The 17,512-nt window shown below is 35.3% G+C and overlaps 1 protein-coding gene across 4 annotated transcripts in view; it reads right to left on the bottom strand.

Moving 5' to 3' along the window:
• The window catches only part of LOC139998275 (uncharacterized), a 116,327-nt gene that overhangs the window by 40,642 nt on the left and 58,173 nt on the right, over positions 1 to 17,512 (bottom strand). The window contains exon 1 of one of the 4 annotated variants that reach the window (XM_072022713.1): positions 4,501 to 5,085. The exons of the other annotated variants lie outside the window; for them this stretch is intronic. Coding sequence (XP_071878814.1) covers positions 4,501 to 4,598 — 98 coding nt within the window. The 5' untranslated portion in view covers positions 4,599 to 5,085. Of the gene's footprint in view, positions 1 to 4,500; positions 5,086 to 17,512 lie in introns of those variants that run through there. 4 annotated transcript variants of the gene reach the window in all.

The raw sequence follows: 17,512 nt of genomic DNA, 5'->3' as shown, positions 1-17,512 counted from the left end.
TGCCTAAATTAAGGTGTGAGTAAATAAATTTAGAAAATAAAATAAAATTGATTGTTTAGAATGATTAAAACAGAAAATATTAGATCTATATTGAAGTATGAATTAAGGAAAACTACAATATGTTTGACTTCAATAAATTGACATGCAGAATTTCTAAAATACTCAGAAAAGATTAAAAGAGAGATAAATAAACTGTATCCTCTTTAAGTAATTTCACCAAATATCGTTACTTTTGATAGTCTACTAACTTCTCAAAAGTTAGAAGCTCCAACGAGAATTACTGTTAAGTCCCGTTAAATACACCTCATCTCTTGATCACAATACAAGTTCTCTCTTTCCTTGTTCCACAACGAAGCTCCATTGCGTCTATATCGTCTTGAAATCAAGCTTTCTTCCCTGAATCGAGCTTCATCGCGGTAGACGTCGTCTACATCAGACAAATACCGCAGACAAATAGAAAGCGGATCTTTGTTCTCGGAAGCCTAGAAAGCCAACCACCCGCGGTGCAATCTGCACCTGCAGCAAGGCAACCCGGCGTACACGGCTGTCGGCTGGCAGGATTGGTTGCTGACATTAAGCCTTGCCGAGTAGGAATGGGACCAAGTACATATATATGCATGCGATGAGCCAGTATTTAAACGTTACAATATACCGAGTGATTCAAAAGCTGCGTACATTTGAAGAATTTTGTTTCGAATATTTATAACTATTTGACTTAATTATTATTCTTTGTAGATCAATTTGTCTAGAATCTATTTAAATGTTATGTAATTTGTATATTTTTAGAAATCTTTATTATACATCTTTATTATATACTCTTATATTTCCGGAAATTAATAACAGACTGAGAAGTCATAATTGATCTGTTATAAAATTAAATTTTGTATTTCTAAATTAGTAAAATAAAATACTTCCATTTTTAAATCATCCCATACACTCGCAAATCCGTAGCTTTTCTTTAAAAATTTCTTATATCGTGGTTTAAAAATAAATAAATCATGATATGACTGAGATTTTTCGGATACCATTTTTCTCCTAAACGATCCAAACTTTTCCATCAAAATTCCATCATCCGTCCATAAAACCCGATACCACTAAAGACCACGAAAAGTCACCAGAGCCAAAACGACGGACCAAGTCGTCCCTGTAGAATCGTTTTATTGCCAGGACGAGTCTCGAGCCTGGATCGTCTCCTCCGATCATTTTTCTCAAGTAGACGTCCCTTGGAAGCAACGTCCACGATCATCCCCTTGTCCCATTGGCCGGGTACTTGGTATTCAGCCGACGACGTACCATCGAAACTCGAGCGACCTCTGCGAGAGCGAATCTTCCACATAGCCTCGAGAAAACTGTTCGTCTTGTTTGGTCTACGGTTTCTTTCACTTCGTATTTCTCATTCTCATTATGTCCAAAGAAAAGGATAAATAAAAGGGAAGAGAATAGAAGCGTGCGGTAACAACGAAAATCGATTCTTCTATTGTGTTGGTACTCTCTCTCTCTCTCTCTCTCTCTCTCTCTCTCTCTCTCTCTCTCTCTCTCTCTCTCTCTCTCTCTCTCTCTCTCTCTCGTCTATTCTCTTCTCTTCTCTCTCTCTTTTCTTTTGAAGCCGATGATAGACATATTTCTTTGCATTTGAAATTTTTGGTGTTCGAAGAATTTCATGTAAGTTGAAGGTTAGTTTTCTGGACAATTATTCTTGTATAGTGAAATGGAGAATATGTTACAAGATTTTATTGTTTCTTTCAATTTTGGATTTCGATCATTAACAAATTGTAAATTAATGATCAATACACAAGTCATTTTGAATAAAACCGATATCAAATATCTCAATCAATACAAATTCAGTAGATTAATAATTGGTTCTTTACTAGTAATTTCTCTTCTCACATTTTACCCTAGTAAGACTTAAACGGTGAAATATAATCGGACTATGAAGAAAAAGTTCTATTAATCTCACTTTCCTTTACGATCAAGTCATGTAAACATATAACTTAACCTAATCCACCCATTGCAACAGATCATCATAACATTTCTAAGATGTTACACATACTGAAAGTCGCTGTGTCAATGAGAATTCTCACCACGGTATTCCCTTCGTTTCTGTTTCCTCCGGGAACAGGCTGTTAGTTTAAGACAAAATTAATATTAAGCGTAATTGCGAGAGTGGGATGACTAAACACGCTCGTAGAACTCGGGTAAAACGTATTATATCAGACCGGGGCAAAACACGTCCGACGTGCGCGAACGAGACATTAGTTCGCCACGCGAAGGATTACTGCTAACGCTGTATCTCCCCGTTAATCCTGATTTAGGGATTCCGGCGTGTACACCACCTAACCTATTCGTCGCGAATTAAGATACCAGAGGCGCAGTCGTTCTCTGTTCAGACACAACTTATGTCAAACTTAGGGATTAGCTTCTGACATCTACTTTCTGTGCTTTTCATCGACTGACAGCTGGTTAGTAAGAAAATCACGTAAAATGTATCATATATATACGTTGAACATAATATAATGCGTGCTTTTCTAGGATAAATAAATTGGATTCAAAATGAGAAAAGATCGCGTGGTATTATTGAGATTCTTGTTGGGAGAGGTTAGGACGGTTACATATGTAACCAAGGGTCTTTTGTTCGGTTAAGTTTGAGAGTGAAAATTGATAACTCTGTGGGTAAAACAGATATGAATATCGATACAATAATAATAAAGACGAATGGTATATAATAAAAGAAGGATAAATGTATTAAATTGACGTAGATTTTTCTATATTTAAGATTAGGAAGATTACTTTGTACGTACTTAGTACAAACGTTCCTAGGGTGATCAAATTTTAAAAAAGATTAAATTTCGAATAATATAACCTATACAAGGTTCGACTGAAATGTTACGTACAAATAAATTGTAGAAAGTAATCAATCAATCTAGGAACTAAATTCTTAAGCTGTTTAAAGTTCTAGAATTTCTTCAAAGAACTCAGAATACTATTCTCATCCTCATCGAAATCACAAATCTCTAAACTGTCACCAAACTTTGCGACTAAACTCTATCTAACTCTACCTAACCTCAAAGCCATTTATGAATAACAAACCTGTCTAATTCACTTCGCCTCGTTTCAAATTCAATTCCTCAACTTTCTTAATTCTCCCTTCCATAGAAACCTAGAGCGAATTTTCAGGTTTTCACGGGGATGCGTCTCACCCGGCGAAGATGTTGACACGAGACGGTCGAAAGGCCGATTCACCAGACCCGCGGAGGGTTAACCGGGTTGACAAGGGTAAAGTAATTGATACTGACGCCGGAACGGCTGACCGAGGAGCGAGTACTAGCGGAACATCCGGCGGAATTATAGGATTATATTAATACGCTCTTTCACCGGGTCCTGGTCGCCGTTTGCACTTACTATGCTTCTTCGGTGTGCCAAAAATAAATTCTCTTATTAGAAACTTTGGAGATCTTTGAAGAGTGCTATAAGAGGATGGGCAAATTAAACTCAAATTACAATTCGAATTATAGATTCCTCGGACAAATTAATAAGTCAGCTGATTTTTTATTTTTGAGTTACATTGACTGTCTTATTATCAATTCATTGATCAATAAGAATGCCCTTTTAATAAATCAATAAACCAATGCATTTTTAATTTATACATTTATTGAAAGAGATAAACGATTATTCTATTATTTGTTAATTATACTAATTACATATCTTATTAAGAGTATTTTAGCTCACAATTAATAAGGTCGCAATTAATCAGGTTAACAAGCTGAATATGTTAAATTAACTAAGTGAGTATCTTTAGAAGACCTTTTTCTAGAATTGTAGTAATTGAAGATTTTCACGGAAACTATAGTGGAAACGTAAATGTAATAATTTTGTAGGATGCAGAAGGGTGTGACTGTGTCTAACAAGTGTAAATGCCGGCTGAATAGGACCGTTTGCACACGAACTGAAGGGTGAATTCTTAAGAGTGAACAAAGCATTTAGAGCGAACATATTTAACGAGACTTTGGAGAACACGTTCATTAGGACTATTTAGGGAATCATTATCAATAATATTTTTGAAAAATATTGTACACTATTCAATTCATTAATCCATTAAATATCTTCAATTCAAAATTCAATTAAATCTTTTACATTAATACCAATAGGACAAAACAACAACAAGATACAATAATATAATAACAAAATAATTAACAAACAATAATAAAGAAATATTTAAAAGAGAAGATAAATTTTATTACAAATTCTATTCTTTTTTCATTATTCAATTATTTTTTGACTTATAAACTATTGTTGAAATTATACTTAAAATTGTTTAAGTCACACTTAAAATAAAATTTAAAAAATCTCAAAATAATTTTCATCACTGTACTTAGGGCAAGCACACATCAACCATGCATTAAACTCCCTTCCAAGGCACTCTAAACAAACTCTCGAGGGAGCTGATGATATCAAACTCTAACATCATGAAAATCTACCCATCCAGAGTGGAAGAAAAATTACCTGATGTTCGCGAATCCTATTCGATAGTGCTGCACGTTGATCATATGCCACCTGACGCGTTCGCCAGTGTAAAACCGCGTGTGAGACAAACGCCTCATCCTTCCACGATCCACGATATTCGAAGCGTTGAAAAAATTGCAAGTCCACCGCGTACAATGGTATAGAAGGAAACACTGTACGAGTAAACGCCTCCATGATCGCCGCTACGCGGCGAATTATCGTTCACGTACTCCCCTCGACGCATAAATCCCAATATCGAGCCGAGCTAAGCTGCTTGCCATTTCTCTTTGTTTATCCTCGACTCTTCTGTGCTCGAAATTCAACGACAGTGTTTCGTATCACATTTAAATAATATTCTCTTTGCACATGTTTATCCTTGCATTATAGCTTGTAAGAGTATCAGGTAGTTTTGTATATTGTTATAAATTATTCATATTTTGATATAAAAATACTTTTTATATTTAATAGAATTTCAGTGTTCATATATTTATTTGGTTTTTCCATAGAGCAACTTAGTTTCTTAGACAGAACTGTGGACAAAATTTTGTTAAAGAAATAAAGCACAAGGAACTCGATTTATTTTTGTGGTAAACATCTTATACGCTCAGAATAATTTTCCTAGATAAATAAAATAAGAAACAGACGTAGGAAAATTCTGTGCCTTCAGTTTTATGGAAGAATATTTAAATTACGGAAATTATCTCAACCTTGTGAAAATGCAAAGATACAAAAGCACAAATAAGATCGTTAATGAAATTATTATTGTTATTAGCATCGTTATCAAATTAATATAATTCAATCAATCGTTCAAAATGGAGATACAAATTGAATTATGCTTATAAAAGCACGGAATTTTGATCCCTACATCTATTATTGTTGTCCCAAGTTTCTTTTGCTTTACAAGGAAATAACATAAGATGCATAACATTTTTTGTTTTATAATTTTATCGAATTACATATGATCCATTTTGTTCTACTACAACAAAATGAATTATACATTTGTTCTATTACTACAAAATGGATCGTACATAATTCAATAAAATTATAAAAAAAAAAGAAAATGTTGTGCATCTATTATTTCCTTACAAAACGAAACGATCTTTTGGGACAATCTACTAAATAAAATTCTTTTATTCAGCCATAACACTTCCCAAAGAATAAAATTCAAAAGAGAAACTCGTTCTTCGCCATACAAGCTTTGTCAACATTGTAACCCCTTCCATTACAACATTTTCCTGGGATTCTAGTGGCTCCTCCATTCAGAAATCCACCAGATGACTCTTCCAACAGCACTTCCACATTATCGTCATCCACTGTATTCACCCCCGTAACACTTGCACCACCCTCGAACGCGAAAACCATAACCACTAGCAGGAAAACGGTAAACAATAGTGGATGATATTCGCGTTATTTCGTTAGGACGAACGCGAGGATCAGGCGACCGGGCGAGCGTCGTGCGAAACACTAGCTAAGGACATGGTATAGCAGGGTGCATGATGGTCATGGGGGCGCGCCCCTTCACGCATAGGGCCCCCTCGCGCGGCGTGCATCGAAGTACATTCGATACGTTGTCCACGAGGGGTTCCCCCGACTACCCATCACGGCCTATGACTAATAAGAAGCCCGACAGACGCTGTCACACGAGTCCAAACGGTCCGAGTTAAACGATGCGAATCTTCCTGGCTTCGCGAGGTCGATCGACGAATTGTACTGCTGCGAGGGTGAGATAATACGTAAGTTATAGTCATACTTAAGAAGAACAGAGGAGATGCGAATGAAAATTAATAAGGAATTATCTTCTGATCGAGAAGAAGACGGATTTAAGTACACAAAATAAATGTTGATTAAATTGGTAGGAATTTATTTATCGTATTTATGCCAATGTGGTGAGAATGTAATTATCTAAAATTTGTTTGTCGTTAGTATTAAAATTTCCTTTTTAATTTTAAATCTAATTTTAGGACAACTAATATGGCATGCTAGGATACAATAAAGTGCGCTACTACTCTTAGCTTAGATTTTCATGCCATCTGTATCATCTTTCAAAGGATTCAAAAGGAACTGATATAAAGGAATGAAATGAAGAAGAAAATGTACAAAATTTTCTACACGACGAAAGGATGAACAGAAGAAAAGGTCTAGAACTAAACGAGAAGCGTATTTCTTTAGCATCCTCCAGCTCTGAGGACTCATGGCAACCCGTACACGTATATGTCGGAGATGAAAGAACACCGGGGCCTTTCTTTCCCAATACTTTAGTCCAGACTTTTTATCATAGTCGTACTTAAACAATAAAACTGAGAAATAGCTGTTTATGAGTTAAGTCAATTATGATTGTCCGAGATTTATGACAGTGGACTTGGGCTCGAAGTGACATAACGGGTCACTGAACGTAGCCACGGTCACGGGAGAGACGTGTACCTAACAGAGGTATGAAGTAATTAGATAACTCTCATTAAAAACAGGGATTGACCTGAGGGATACAGAGAGATACGGAGAGGAGTATATAAGGGCAGTTCCACTTGGACCGACTCTTAATCCGATAAGTTCGACTAGTCCAGGGAACACTCGACTAGTCAAGTTCAAAATCGCACTCGTCATCCCGTTGACCGTGTATTCGTTATCGAACCTAAACTCATCGTCACCGACATCTCAATTATTCACTCACCGATATCACTTGTTAACCTTTGCAATACCTTCGCTTCAATCAATATCATCTGGTATACAACAATGATGAACAACTCGCAGAAAGATTCATTGCACGCGCCGTTTTCCAAAGACAAGCCGACATGTATAAAGATAGAATAGCAAAGAAAGGTAATGGAAAGGGAAGAAAAAATGAAAGAGGAAGGAAAGAAAAGATGTACCAGTTTTTTCAGCAAAAAAATTTATATTCGAATTTTGTCTCCAATCCACGATATTCGCCCTCGCTCAGTCCTCATCGACGTTGAATCTCAGTCCATAACCTTCATCTATAGCGCTCACCCCTGTCGTTTCAGACGCAGGAGACAATCTCTCGCCTCGAATCGAACCGCGAGCCTGTCGTTCGACATCGTTCTCTCCAGAGTGTCGTTACCCACGTGAGTACGCAACGCGAATTTCGATTACCGTTTTGCATACGCAGATCGCGACACATGGGGCCCTCCTCGAGGAGAAAATTTGATGTAGAGAACCGCGTTCCAACCCTCTACCACCTTGTTGTAGGGTTGCGGGAGGAGATGCGACGCATTTCGCATCTGGTGCACGATTTTGATCAAAACGTATCCGTATTATATGTTACTGATTGGAAAATCTGCTTATCGGTGGTAAACCATTTTTGGTCATGCATTTTCGATAAACATTTTTTTTTTTAATATCTTCGTTGTGATGAAAAAATTATGGGAAAAATAATTGAAAATAGCGATTGGACCTCGATGGTTTTGAAAAAAATAAAGTACGTATTTTTGAATTAATAAATAATTGAAATAATTAAATTAAAATAATAATTATGGAAACTTATGTCTTCTTATTTATGAAAACTATTGAAAGTATATAATATTGTAGACTTTGCAACAATTCATAGCAAGTAAATTATTGCACATAAAAAATATTATGTTAGTTGTTTTATGTGAATGCTTATTTCAAGTTGAGAAACACTCAAACTGCTTCCTAAGATTCTTTTCATTTATGATACAGATCAAAATTTTTAATTTAAATAACTAGAGGGGAACCAGAAGAAACTGTATTACATGCACGATTAGGATGAAGAAATTTGAAAGGATTAAAACGAAATATAGGGTTTAAATATACGCTCTATAATAGATATAAATACAAGAAAATAACTTTGCAAAATTGCATTGTCCTTTATTATGAAAGTAGGGCAACTCCATTTCTGAAAAGAAATTTGATTTCACCTCGTTTTGGCTTTTATTAAACACGAAATTATAGTTTACTGCCAAATTAACATGCAAATTTTAAGTATATACTACATAAAGTAGGTCAATATAAATTCGGTTGGTAAATGGAAAATGTGGTTATTTACTGTGAAAGTGGAACAACTCCATTTGCTATATTCTCTCGGTTGATATGTAAATTTTAGCCATTTTGAATGATTTATTGTTTTAAATTGTGTTAACATCATATACTGATATAGGTTATTAATATAGGTAATACTTTTATATTTCGAATTTTAGTTCTAATTTTATTTCTTAATTTAAATTCTAAGATTGGTATTATTTTATATTTTAGAAACAAGACACATTAACACAAATATGTGAAGAATTTTTAAATCCAAAGAGGATAGTGATTTAGGTAAGGAAAATAGGTGTTTTAATCGAATCGAAAGAAACAGAATTATAGACGAGGGCGACGTTTTACGTGACATTAACCTGAAGTTTATAATGTTGCGAATTATCAACTAACTCATTTGCATCAAAGCGCGGATTATTACGCGCGCTGCGACTTTCTTCTATCACCAAGCGCGGATTATTACGCGCACTGCGACTTTCTTCTATCACCAAGCGCGGATTATTACGCGCGTTGCGACTGTCCTCTATCACCAAGCGCGGATTATTACGCGCGCTGCGACTTTCTTCTATCAGCAAGCGCGGATTATTACGCGCGCTGCGACTGTCTTCTATCACCAAGCGCGGATTATTACGCGCGCTGCGACTGCTTTTTATTTCAATCGCTAAGTATTCTTCAGATGTGAGAGATCACGTTTGACCTGTTTGTCAGCACCTCGCCTATATCAGTTTATTGAATTGATCATTTTAAAGAATTCTACGAGAAATATTATGATTTAATTTGTTATTTCATATTTTTCTTTAAATAAATAATTTTTTTCTTTTTTCCTCTGTTATAAAGAATGTAAGATGCGATGTTTGCGAAGTAACATTGTCTACCAATCGTTTTTGTTGAAGTGGTCGCCATTTCTAAGAAAACTCTACATCTGGTCTTTGGTTTTCTTAAGCATTGAAGCCATCGACAGCGCATAGACAAAAGACTGCGTCGAAGGCAAATCATAAACGGTACACATGTGTAACATCAACTACACCTCGATCTACATCAGAGACCGGGCCGCGCTTCAGAACCGATGGGCTGATGATAGAAATAAAGATGCGGCCGCACTCGGCGACAGTGTATGTCGGCGAGGCGAAGTGCTCAATGAACCCTCAATATCCCAACGGTCCTTTCGCCGAATATTCGAGAATGGCTAACAAACGCGTGAATAGTGGGGATATTGAGGGATGACAAAGAAAGAAACAAATCAGTTTTTAAAGGTGGAATTGTAAGAGCTTCAGTATTAAAAAGTCGCTCCTAGAGTTCGGAAGTCAAATGTAAACCAAGTGTGAAGAAATAAATTCTGTCTTTGTATTTCTTTATTTTCGTTTTTTATCTTTTATTTTACGTCTTCGATTTTTCCTTCCTTTTTTTTTTTTTTTTTTTTTTTTTATTATTTTACGTGACACATGCAACGTTGGCTTCAGGATTTTTCCATCATAGGGTAACGCTGTTAGCGTGCGGATCTGGATCAGCTCATATTATATTCCGAACTTTGTACTTACGCTTTAATATTCAAAATATATATTTTTTATACCTTACAATTTATCCACGCGTTCCTTTGTATTCACATACATTCAATAACCTTAACAGTTTTGAACAGTAAATTTTCGATAAACTCCATGAAGAATTCGGATGTCATTTACTGCAACCTACGACCGACCGCGCGTGCTGATAGGGACCAGTCCTCTTAAGTAGCGCCATGATGCAAATGGGCTAAAGAGCAACCGGTCAGGTCAAACCGATCGGTCGATATCGCGTACCTTGAATGACATAACGCTCAAGATAGAGGAGGTTTAATAGATCGAGTGTTAGCGTAATGTGGCACTTTATTTGACCTTGTTGTATAAAAGTAAAGTTTGATGTTATGAACACGACGGTGGTAAGGTCTTGTTGAGACTGAAGTATTTCACCCGCTCAGTTGATGACTCTAGTATTTCACCCGCACGGTGCGATGTTCTGATGATGACTCTCTTAGTATGTTGTCGATTTTGCCCACCAGCCGTTGGATCTTGTCCGTCCATCGTGCCTTCTCGGCCGGATTTTCCTTGACCTCTGAGTCATTAGGTTTACAGCTCGGGGAGGACAGGTACTTCGGAACTTCTCAAAGAAGGGATAGGGCCCGTCCCAGCCATAAACGGACGGTCACTCAAAGTCCCGAACAGGTACAAAATAATAATAAGAACGATATCTCAAAAATAAAGAAATTGCTGTTTACGATTTTCATAATCCATTAATTATGGAAGTGGGGCACTTCCTTATGATCGGTATTTGCAAAAGTATTTTCTTCTTTACTGTACTCTTACAAGAATCACTGTATGATAAACTTAGATGTTTTAAAAATCTCCAAAACACGATTAAAACTTCTAGCATAAACATATTCATACAACTTCTTGTCTGTATGTATTTTTTAATTGTATGACATGCGAATCCTTAGATATCTCATTGTTAGCACTTTGAGGACCGTATGCTCTGATAAGCACATAGCCTGAATTCTCGCGTGTTTTTTGAGTAATCAAAAAGATTCAAAACGTCGCTCGGATAGTTCGTTCCGATTTACATTTCGATTCGATATATATTTATTGAATTAAATAGGTGCCATTTTGTTCCTCAACCTTTCTCCATCTTTCACGCAACGTGAATATTCCATACTTCCAGAACGCCTCAAGTTTTTCGGCATAAGGCTTTTCAATATGATTTTTTATGTTAATCAAATTCCTTAAAAATCGAAACGAACTTTCCGAACAGCTTTTAACAGTAATAGTAATACTTTATTAAAAATCAACGATACTTCTAGTAAAGCTTCTTAGTGCAATATGTTGGAAACAATTTCCCCGATGGAAAGGTACTGAGCAAAATTTATTATTCTATTAAATTCTATTTAAATATAAAAAAAATATATTTAAAAAAATTAAAAATATATCTAATATATTAAGTATGCAATGTAAAAATACATTCATAACATTTTGTTTATAGCATCCACTGCTTTTTTTTACTGTTTTATTTAACAGTAATTAACATTTTCATAGAATACCACATGAAGTATATAAGACGTGACTTTGCATCTCCCGTCGCCAACAGTTGGAAAATAAAAGTCTGCAAAATGTTGAAGAAAATGTAGTTACCCCATTCTCATAATAAACGGCTCAAATAACACGATAGTTTAAAAATCGTAGCAAGGATGTACAAAATGAATCCTTCGATATTAATTACATTATTCAATAGTATTAAGAATTTCATAAAAAAAAAAGTAAGCAAAACTTTCTTCCCTAAATGCTCTTTAATTTCATTTTACATTCCAATATGGCGGAAACATAACCTCTCATTAAGACTATCGATTTTGTGTATTAGCGTGAATCGCGTATTCTTCGAAACGTATGAAAGCTTCCAGTGAAGAACGAAAACAGGAAGTCGCTGATTTAGCAATACGATCTTTTTTCTTCGTCTGTTCACAAGTGTTATCCGATCACCACAAATAAAACGTTGGTCGGTTCTTCCCGATAGGATCGCGTGCAGGACGATGTTGCAAGGGAAGGGTTGTTACGGGGGCGATTTTTGTGGGTTTGAACGCCTCTGAAGAAAGCTGCTTTATTGATTTATCTAAACGTTTGCTTAGTCAACCAAATCTCCCGTCTTTCTCTGTCCCTTTTCTAATTTTCACCACTGATCGCTTGAAAAAAACAAAAAGAAAATCCTGAAGATCCAAATATTTAAAAAAAAACTTTGCTATACAATTAAAATGAGAAATCACACGTGTCAAGCAAAATTCTTGAATTATTTAAAATAATTACAAATTAACAATTGAAGCTTCTTTCAAAAATATTTTTATCAAACTTAAGAAATGTTTTAACGATAGAAGATGGGACGAGAAGTAACCCAAAAGATGTAGACGACTAATTTAAACGATCAATTCTTATAATGGTAAAAAAAGGGAGGTTGAAAAGTCGACTAAAATTCGTGAAATAATATTTGACTGTGTGCGTAAATGGTACAAAAAATTATATAGCAATTATAACAGTCATATCAATCAAAATTCCATTAAGATTCAAATTAAGATTAAGGGTATCTGGAATTTCTTAAACGAGATTCTCCTTTTTTCATTTTATTACTCCTACTACTTTTTACACCCTATACACGTTTATAAACACACAAAGTACATAAAACACTTTGGTAAAACCCCTTTGCCTTACGTACATATCTATTCAAATTGCTCCGCATCATGCAAATCACTCTGAAGACTACAAAAGTCTAATCAACAATTTTATGCTAAAAGCTGACTGACTAATTCAAGAAAGATTCTAGGATTACAAGAAAAACAGGTAGAACCACCCTCTATTCTTTTTCTTCCATCGACAAGAATTCCACGGAGATCATAAAGCTCTTTGTCTTTTCTTCTCTTCTCTTTTTCTTTTAGTCGTGTTATCTGAGCGGTTGAAGCGAGAATCGTAGTTCTTATCGTGCAGTTGTATAGTAGGCAGGAGGGTAGATAAACATACAGAAGAAACCCTTTCCTACCGCGATGATGCGTGTACCATGTGCGCACGCGACACCCCCCACACATTTTTACAACCCTTGAAACGGTTAAGGCGGTATTTTCATCGAGTGCGCCGCCTGCGACGCAAGCACGCCCCATCGTGATTTGAAACTATCCAAGTCTTCGCAAAAAAGGCAATGGCAAAAAGGGGCGGAATGCGTGTCGGAATAGATGGATGTGCGAGAAAATGTACGAGAGAGGAAACGAGTAAATGGGAGGCAATGAATTTTCGCTGGAACGAAGAATTTGTAGTTTTTTAAATTGGAAATATTAAAAATTTGGGGAATTTTAAGAGAAATTTGAGAGTTTTAAATGGCAATGTTATAGGCTTTGGTAATTACAAATGAAAATTCTACGAACTCTGGCAATTTGAAAGAGAAATTTTATAAATTGTGAGAATTTCGAGGATTACTTTGGTAATTTCAGATGGAAATTTTACGGATTTTGGGAATTTCAGATACAAATTTAAATTCAGATACATATTTTATAGATTTTTGGAAGTTTCAATATTTCTCTAAAAACTTATACTTGTCCTTGACTATACATATCATTTTTCACATAATTCTCATTTGCATATCTTTGGTATAGGTTTTAGACTTTAGTCGATTGTGAATAACCAAAATATATGAATATATTGCTCTAAACAATTAGCGGATTGTTTTCCTTCTCAGCCTGGGTTTTATATTCACTTCTTTATTTATGCTGATAAGAACATAAACTTACATTTGTTGAATGTACTGGAACTTATTTAAAAGTATAAAATCATATTTAAAAAGATAAATTATTAACGATCAAAAAGAATTCCCTTTGAATCGTAAAAGAAAGAAAGAAACGCAGGGACGAAGAACAATGGTCCTAAAAGTTTAACAAAGAGGGGTAGTAAGGGATTATCATTGAAAACGTGCCAACTCGAAGGGAAAAATAAGAGAAAGATAGGAGAAAAAGGAAGGAACTAAGTAACAAGGGTACGAATCTGATGGTTGTGGATGAACGCGTCAAGATTGGAGAGGGGATGGGTTAGAAAGAAGAAAAATCACATCAAATATTTACCCTGGTGCGCGAAGGTGTCGTGGAGGGAAATCGAGAAATCAAGAGAAGCTTGGCCAGTGACAACGAAATCTGGCGGGGAATCGAAATCCTTCGAATACACGCCCTGCTCGTTTTTCTTTATGCCCCATGGCACATTCCTCTGACGTAGAGAAGAAGGCACATTTTCGTACAAGTAGCATGGATTTATTGCGAAGTTGTCACTTTTATCTAGGATCATTCTTTTCTTAAGTCGCGAAAAAAATATATAATCAAAATATTCTTTCAACAATTTTAACAATCTCCTAGTCTTTATAAGACAATTTGTTAATTTGTTACAAATTATATAATTGTATTTATTATCTACATTCGACTATATAACTTCCCCATTTAGTTACACTGTTCCAAATAATTTAAGTATTTTGCAGAGTTTCGCAAACTATGTAGTAGATATTTTTATATAAAATCGACCCCAGACGTTAAAACAATAGAAATTTTATTTAAGGATTATTTTTCATGTCATAAACAATAGTATTTTACACCAGAAATGAGTATTAATTAACTGACGGATATTTCTCTCTCTCTCACTTGTAATTCATATTTCTCAAGTTTTCTCATTGTCTTGATGTCTGAAATCGATTCTATAAATTAGTATTAATATCCCTCAAATATTATGTGACACCTTGTATATATATTTCATATTGTTTTTAATAAATAAAATAAAATATATACATATATATAGAGAGAGAGAGACAAAGAGAGAGAGAGAGAGAGAGAGAACATCAGACACAGACTTCAAGTGCTAAGTTAAAAAAGAGCTAGCCAGATGGCGAGATCGCCCAGTTCGACTTTCTATTTCGGTCGTCTGGCCGTGCTGTGCCATTCGTTTCGGCCGTTGGATATTTTTAAAAGGTTTCAAACTCGCCGGCATGGCAGACCCCTCCTTTCTCGCGTGGAATCTCCTTGTGCGGCATATAAACGCGGTCCCGCCATATTTTCAAGCGTCGCGCCTCGCGCGGAACTTTCTCTTATCCTCGTAACTCACGGTTCATGAAACGTCGTTCGTGCTTGGGTGGAGAACATCGAGGCGAATTGATGCACCGTAAGGAAGGGTTGTCGTTGCATCGAAGGTCGATACTCGAAACTTACTACGTATGTGCCATGCGCATAGATGTTACTTGCCTTGGCCTTAGGGAGTTTTGTCTTTTGGAAAAAGAAATTTTGGTTTGACAAGACCGTAGGACGATGAAGCACTACCAAATGCAAATTTAAAAAAAAAAAGCAAACGATATTCGTTTGTCCGAGGACACGATCTGTCCAATTTCGTCCGACCAAAATTATCATTTGTCCACCTTGTGAAAAAAAGTTATCATCAAATGAAGATGAAAAAAAAATGTGACATAGGCGCACCATGAAGTTCTTCATTGTTTTTTAAATGGTTGTCCCAAATCAATGAAGAGCAATTTCACCAACCTCAACATCGTATGTATTAATTGCAAATAAATTCCAACATAGTGAAGATTTTATATATATTTCATAAGAATTAGAATTCTTTAAATTAGTCACCAATGAACAAGCATAGACCAATCAGATCGCTCGAACGACATTTGAACCAATATCTGTCAAATATGGATCAAGTGGTTTCTATTCTTCTCTAATATTTAGAGAGCTGATTTACTCAACAAATTAGATATCGACATAACCATATGTTTCTAATCCTATACAAGCAATACTGAAGACAAGAAATAGTATGAATCATTGTATACATACATATAGTCAATGCTTCGGAAAGCCATCTTTGTTTAAGCACTTGGTCATTAGTAATTGGATCCCTTGTATTTGTCGATCGTAAACGATCTTCAACGAATCTCTTTTCCTGCAAATCTTAACACCCTCCACAATTCAACCTCCCCTCTCTTTGTCCCAATTTCGATGGTACAACACACTAAGTTAAATATTTGACGCCATATATTTCTTTTCCTTCTTCATTTCCACTGAGCCGTGTCTAATCTGGTCTCGGGGGCTTCAGAGTGTCCCTTGCACCTTTTTCTTTCAAATAACGAGTTCGTTGTTAATTTCACGTTCTTCTTTCCTCAGCCTTATCGTGTTCTCTTTCACAATGGAATCGAAAAAACTTTTCCCATTCGTTACGCGTAAGTGCTGTTCGGTGCTCGTCTATCGAAATTCGTGGAAAATGTAAATTTGGGAGATTTATGTGATACTTTCGAAGGAATAAATTAGTGTTTAGTGATAATGTGAGAACTTGAAATATTTGGTAATGATCGATGTGAAGTTCCTAACCTTAAAGGTTTAGATTCCTACGATATTTATAGGTTAGTGTTGGTAAGGTTAGGTTGTAATATTTAGTACCGTGTTATGCTTATCGTACTAGTTTATCTTTAGGGAGATAACATTTGCTAAGTTCTGAAAGGTGAGACAAAGGTTACTGAAGGTTGTAGACGGTCATAGTCTGGAGTTGCAAATACTGAAAATTAGTAGTGAAAATAGTTCGACAAAATTTATAACACATGATTAGATCGCTTAAATAGTGAACGTATCGAATTCAAAAGTCGTCAAAAGTTGGATCAGTATTTTCAAAGGAATTTTTGTAATCATAATCCCAATATAGAATCAATTCGTAATAATACGGAAATGGAAGTTGTAAATATAATTAAAAGAAGAGAAAAAGAACCAGAAGATTTATTAATATAACTTTATAACCTCGAGAAGTTTCTAGATCTCGATTCTAGATCTCGACCGAACATTGCACCGGATACAGAAAAAGGTTTATTACCAGAACGCCGGTTTTAAGGTACAACCATGACGATCATTAAAAGCAGCAATTAAAAGCGTATGACAAAGCGAACGGGCAAGAAACGGTTTACATTTATGATAAATCAACGCGTGTCATAGCAAGCTATAAATTGCATTGCGATGAGAACACGCAGGTATAAAACTACTTCGCCAGCGAATGTTCTTACCAACTGTTCTAAATTTTATGCGTATACACTGATTTTTATGTACATTAATTCTTGAAAGTATCCTCTCGTTATTCCTAATGACGTGGACACCATTTAACCTTCTTAAATTTTATGTAATTTATGTAACAACAATAATAGGATCATACATATGTTAATTATAAATACATTCCATCATTACAAGTCTCCATAATAATTAGATTCTTTTGAACCAATCATTAACAGGGAAGAGAAATATCAACCAATCAGATTGCACGATTAATATTCAGACCAAAACGTGTCAAATACGCATCAAATAATTTTTCTATTGATTGATTTAGTTACCATAACCTTTAAATGATATTAAGTTTCACTTCACATTTAATTTACTCCACAAAAAGCGATAATTATTATATTCCATTAAGATGATTAAGATTAAGATTCCACGTTAATT

The sequence above is a fragment of the Bombus fervidus genome, chromosome 2, assembly GCF_041682495.2.
Source record: "Bombus fervidus isolate BK054 chromosome 2, iyBomFerv1, whole genome shotgun sequence".
In the NCBI taxonomy this organism is placed as follows: domain Eukaryota; kingdom Metazoa; phylum Arthropoda; class Insecta; order Hymenoptera; family Apidae; genus Bombus; species Bombus fervidus.
Note: the sequence above shows the minus strand (reverse complement) of the source record. Positions and strands in the feature narration are given on the sequence as shown.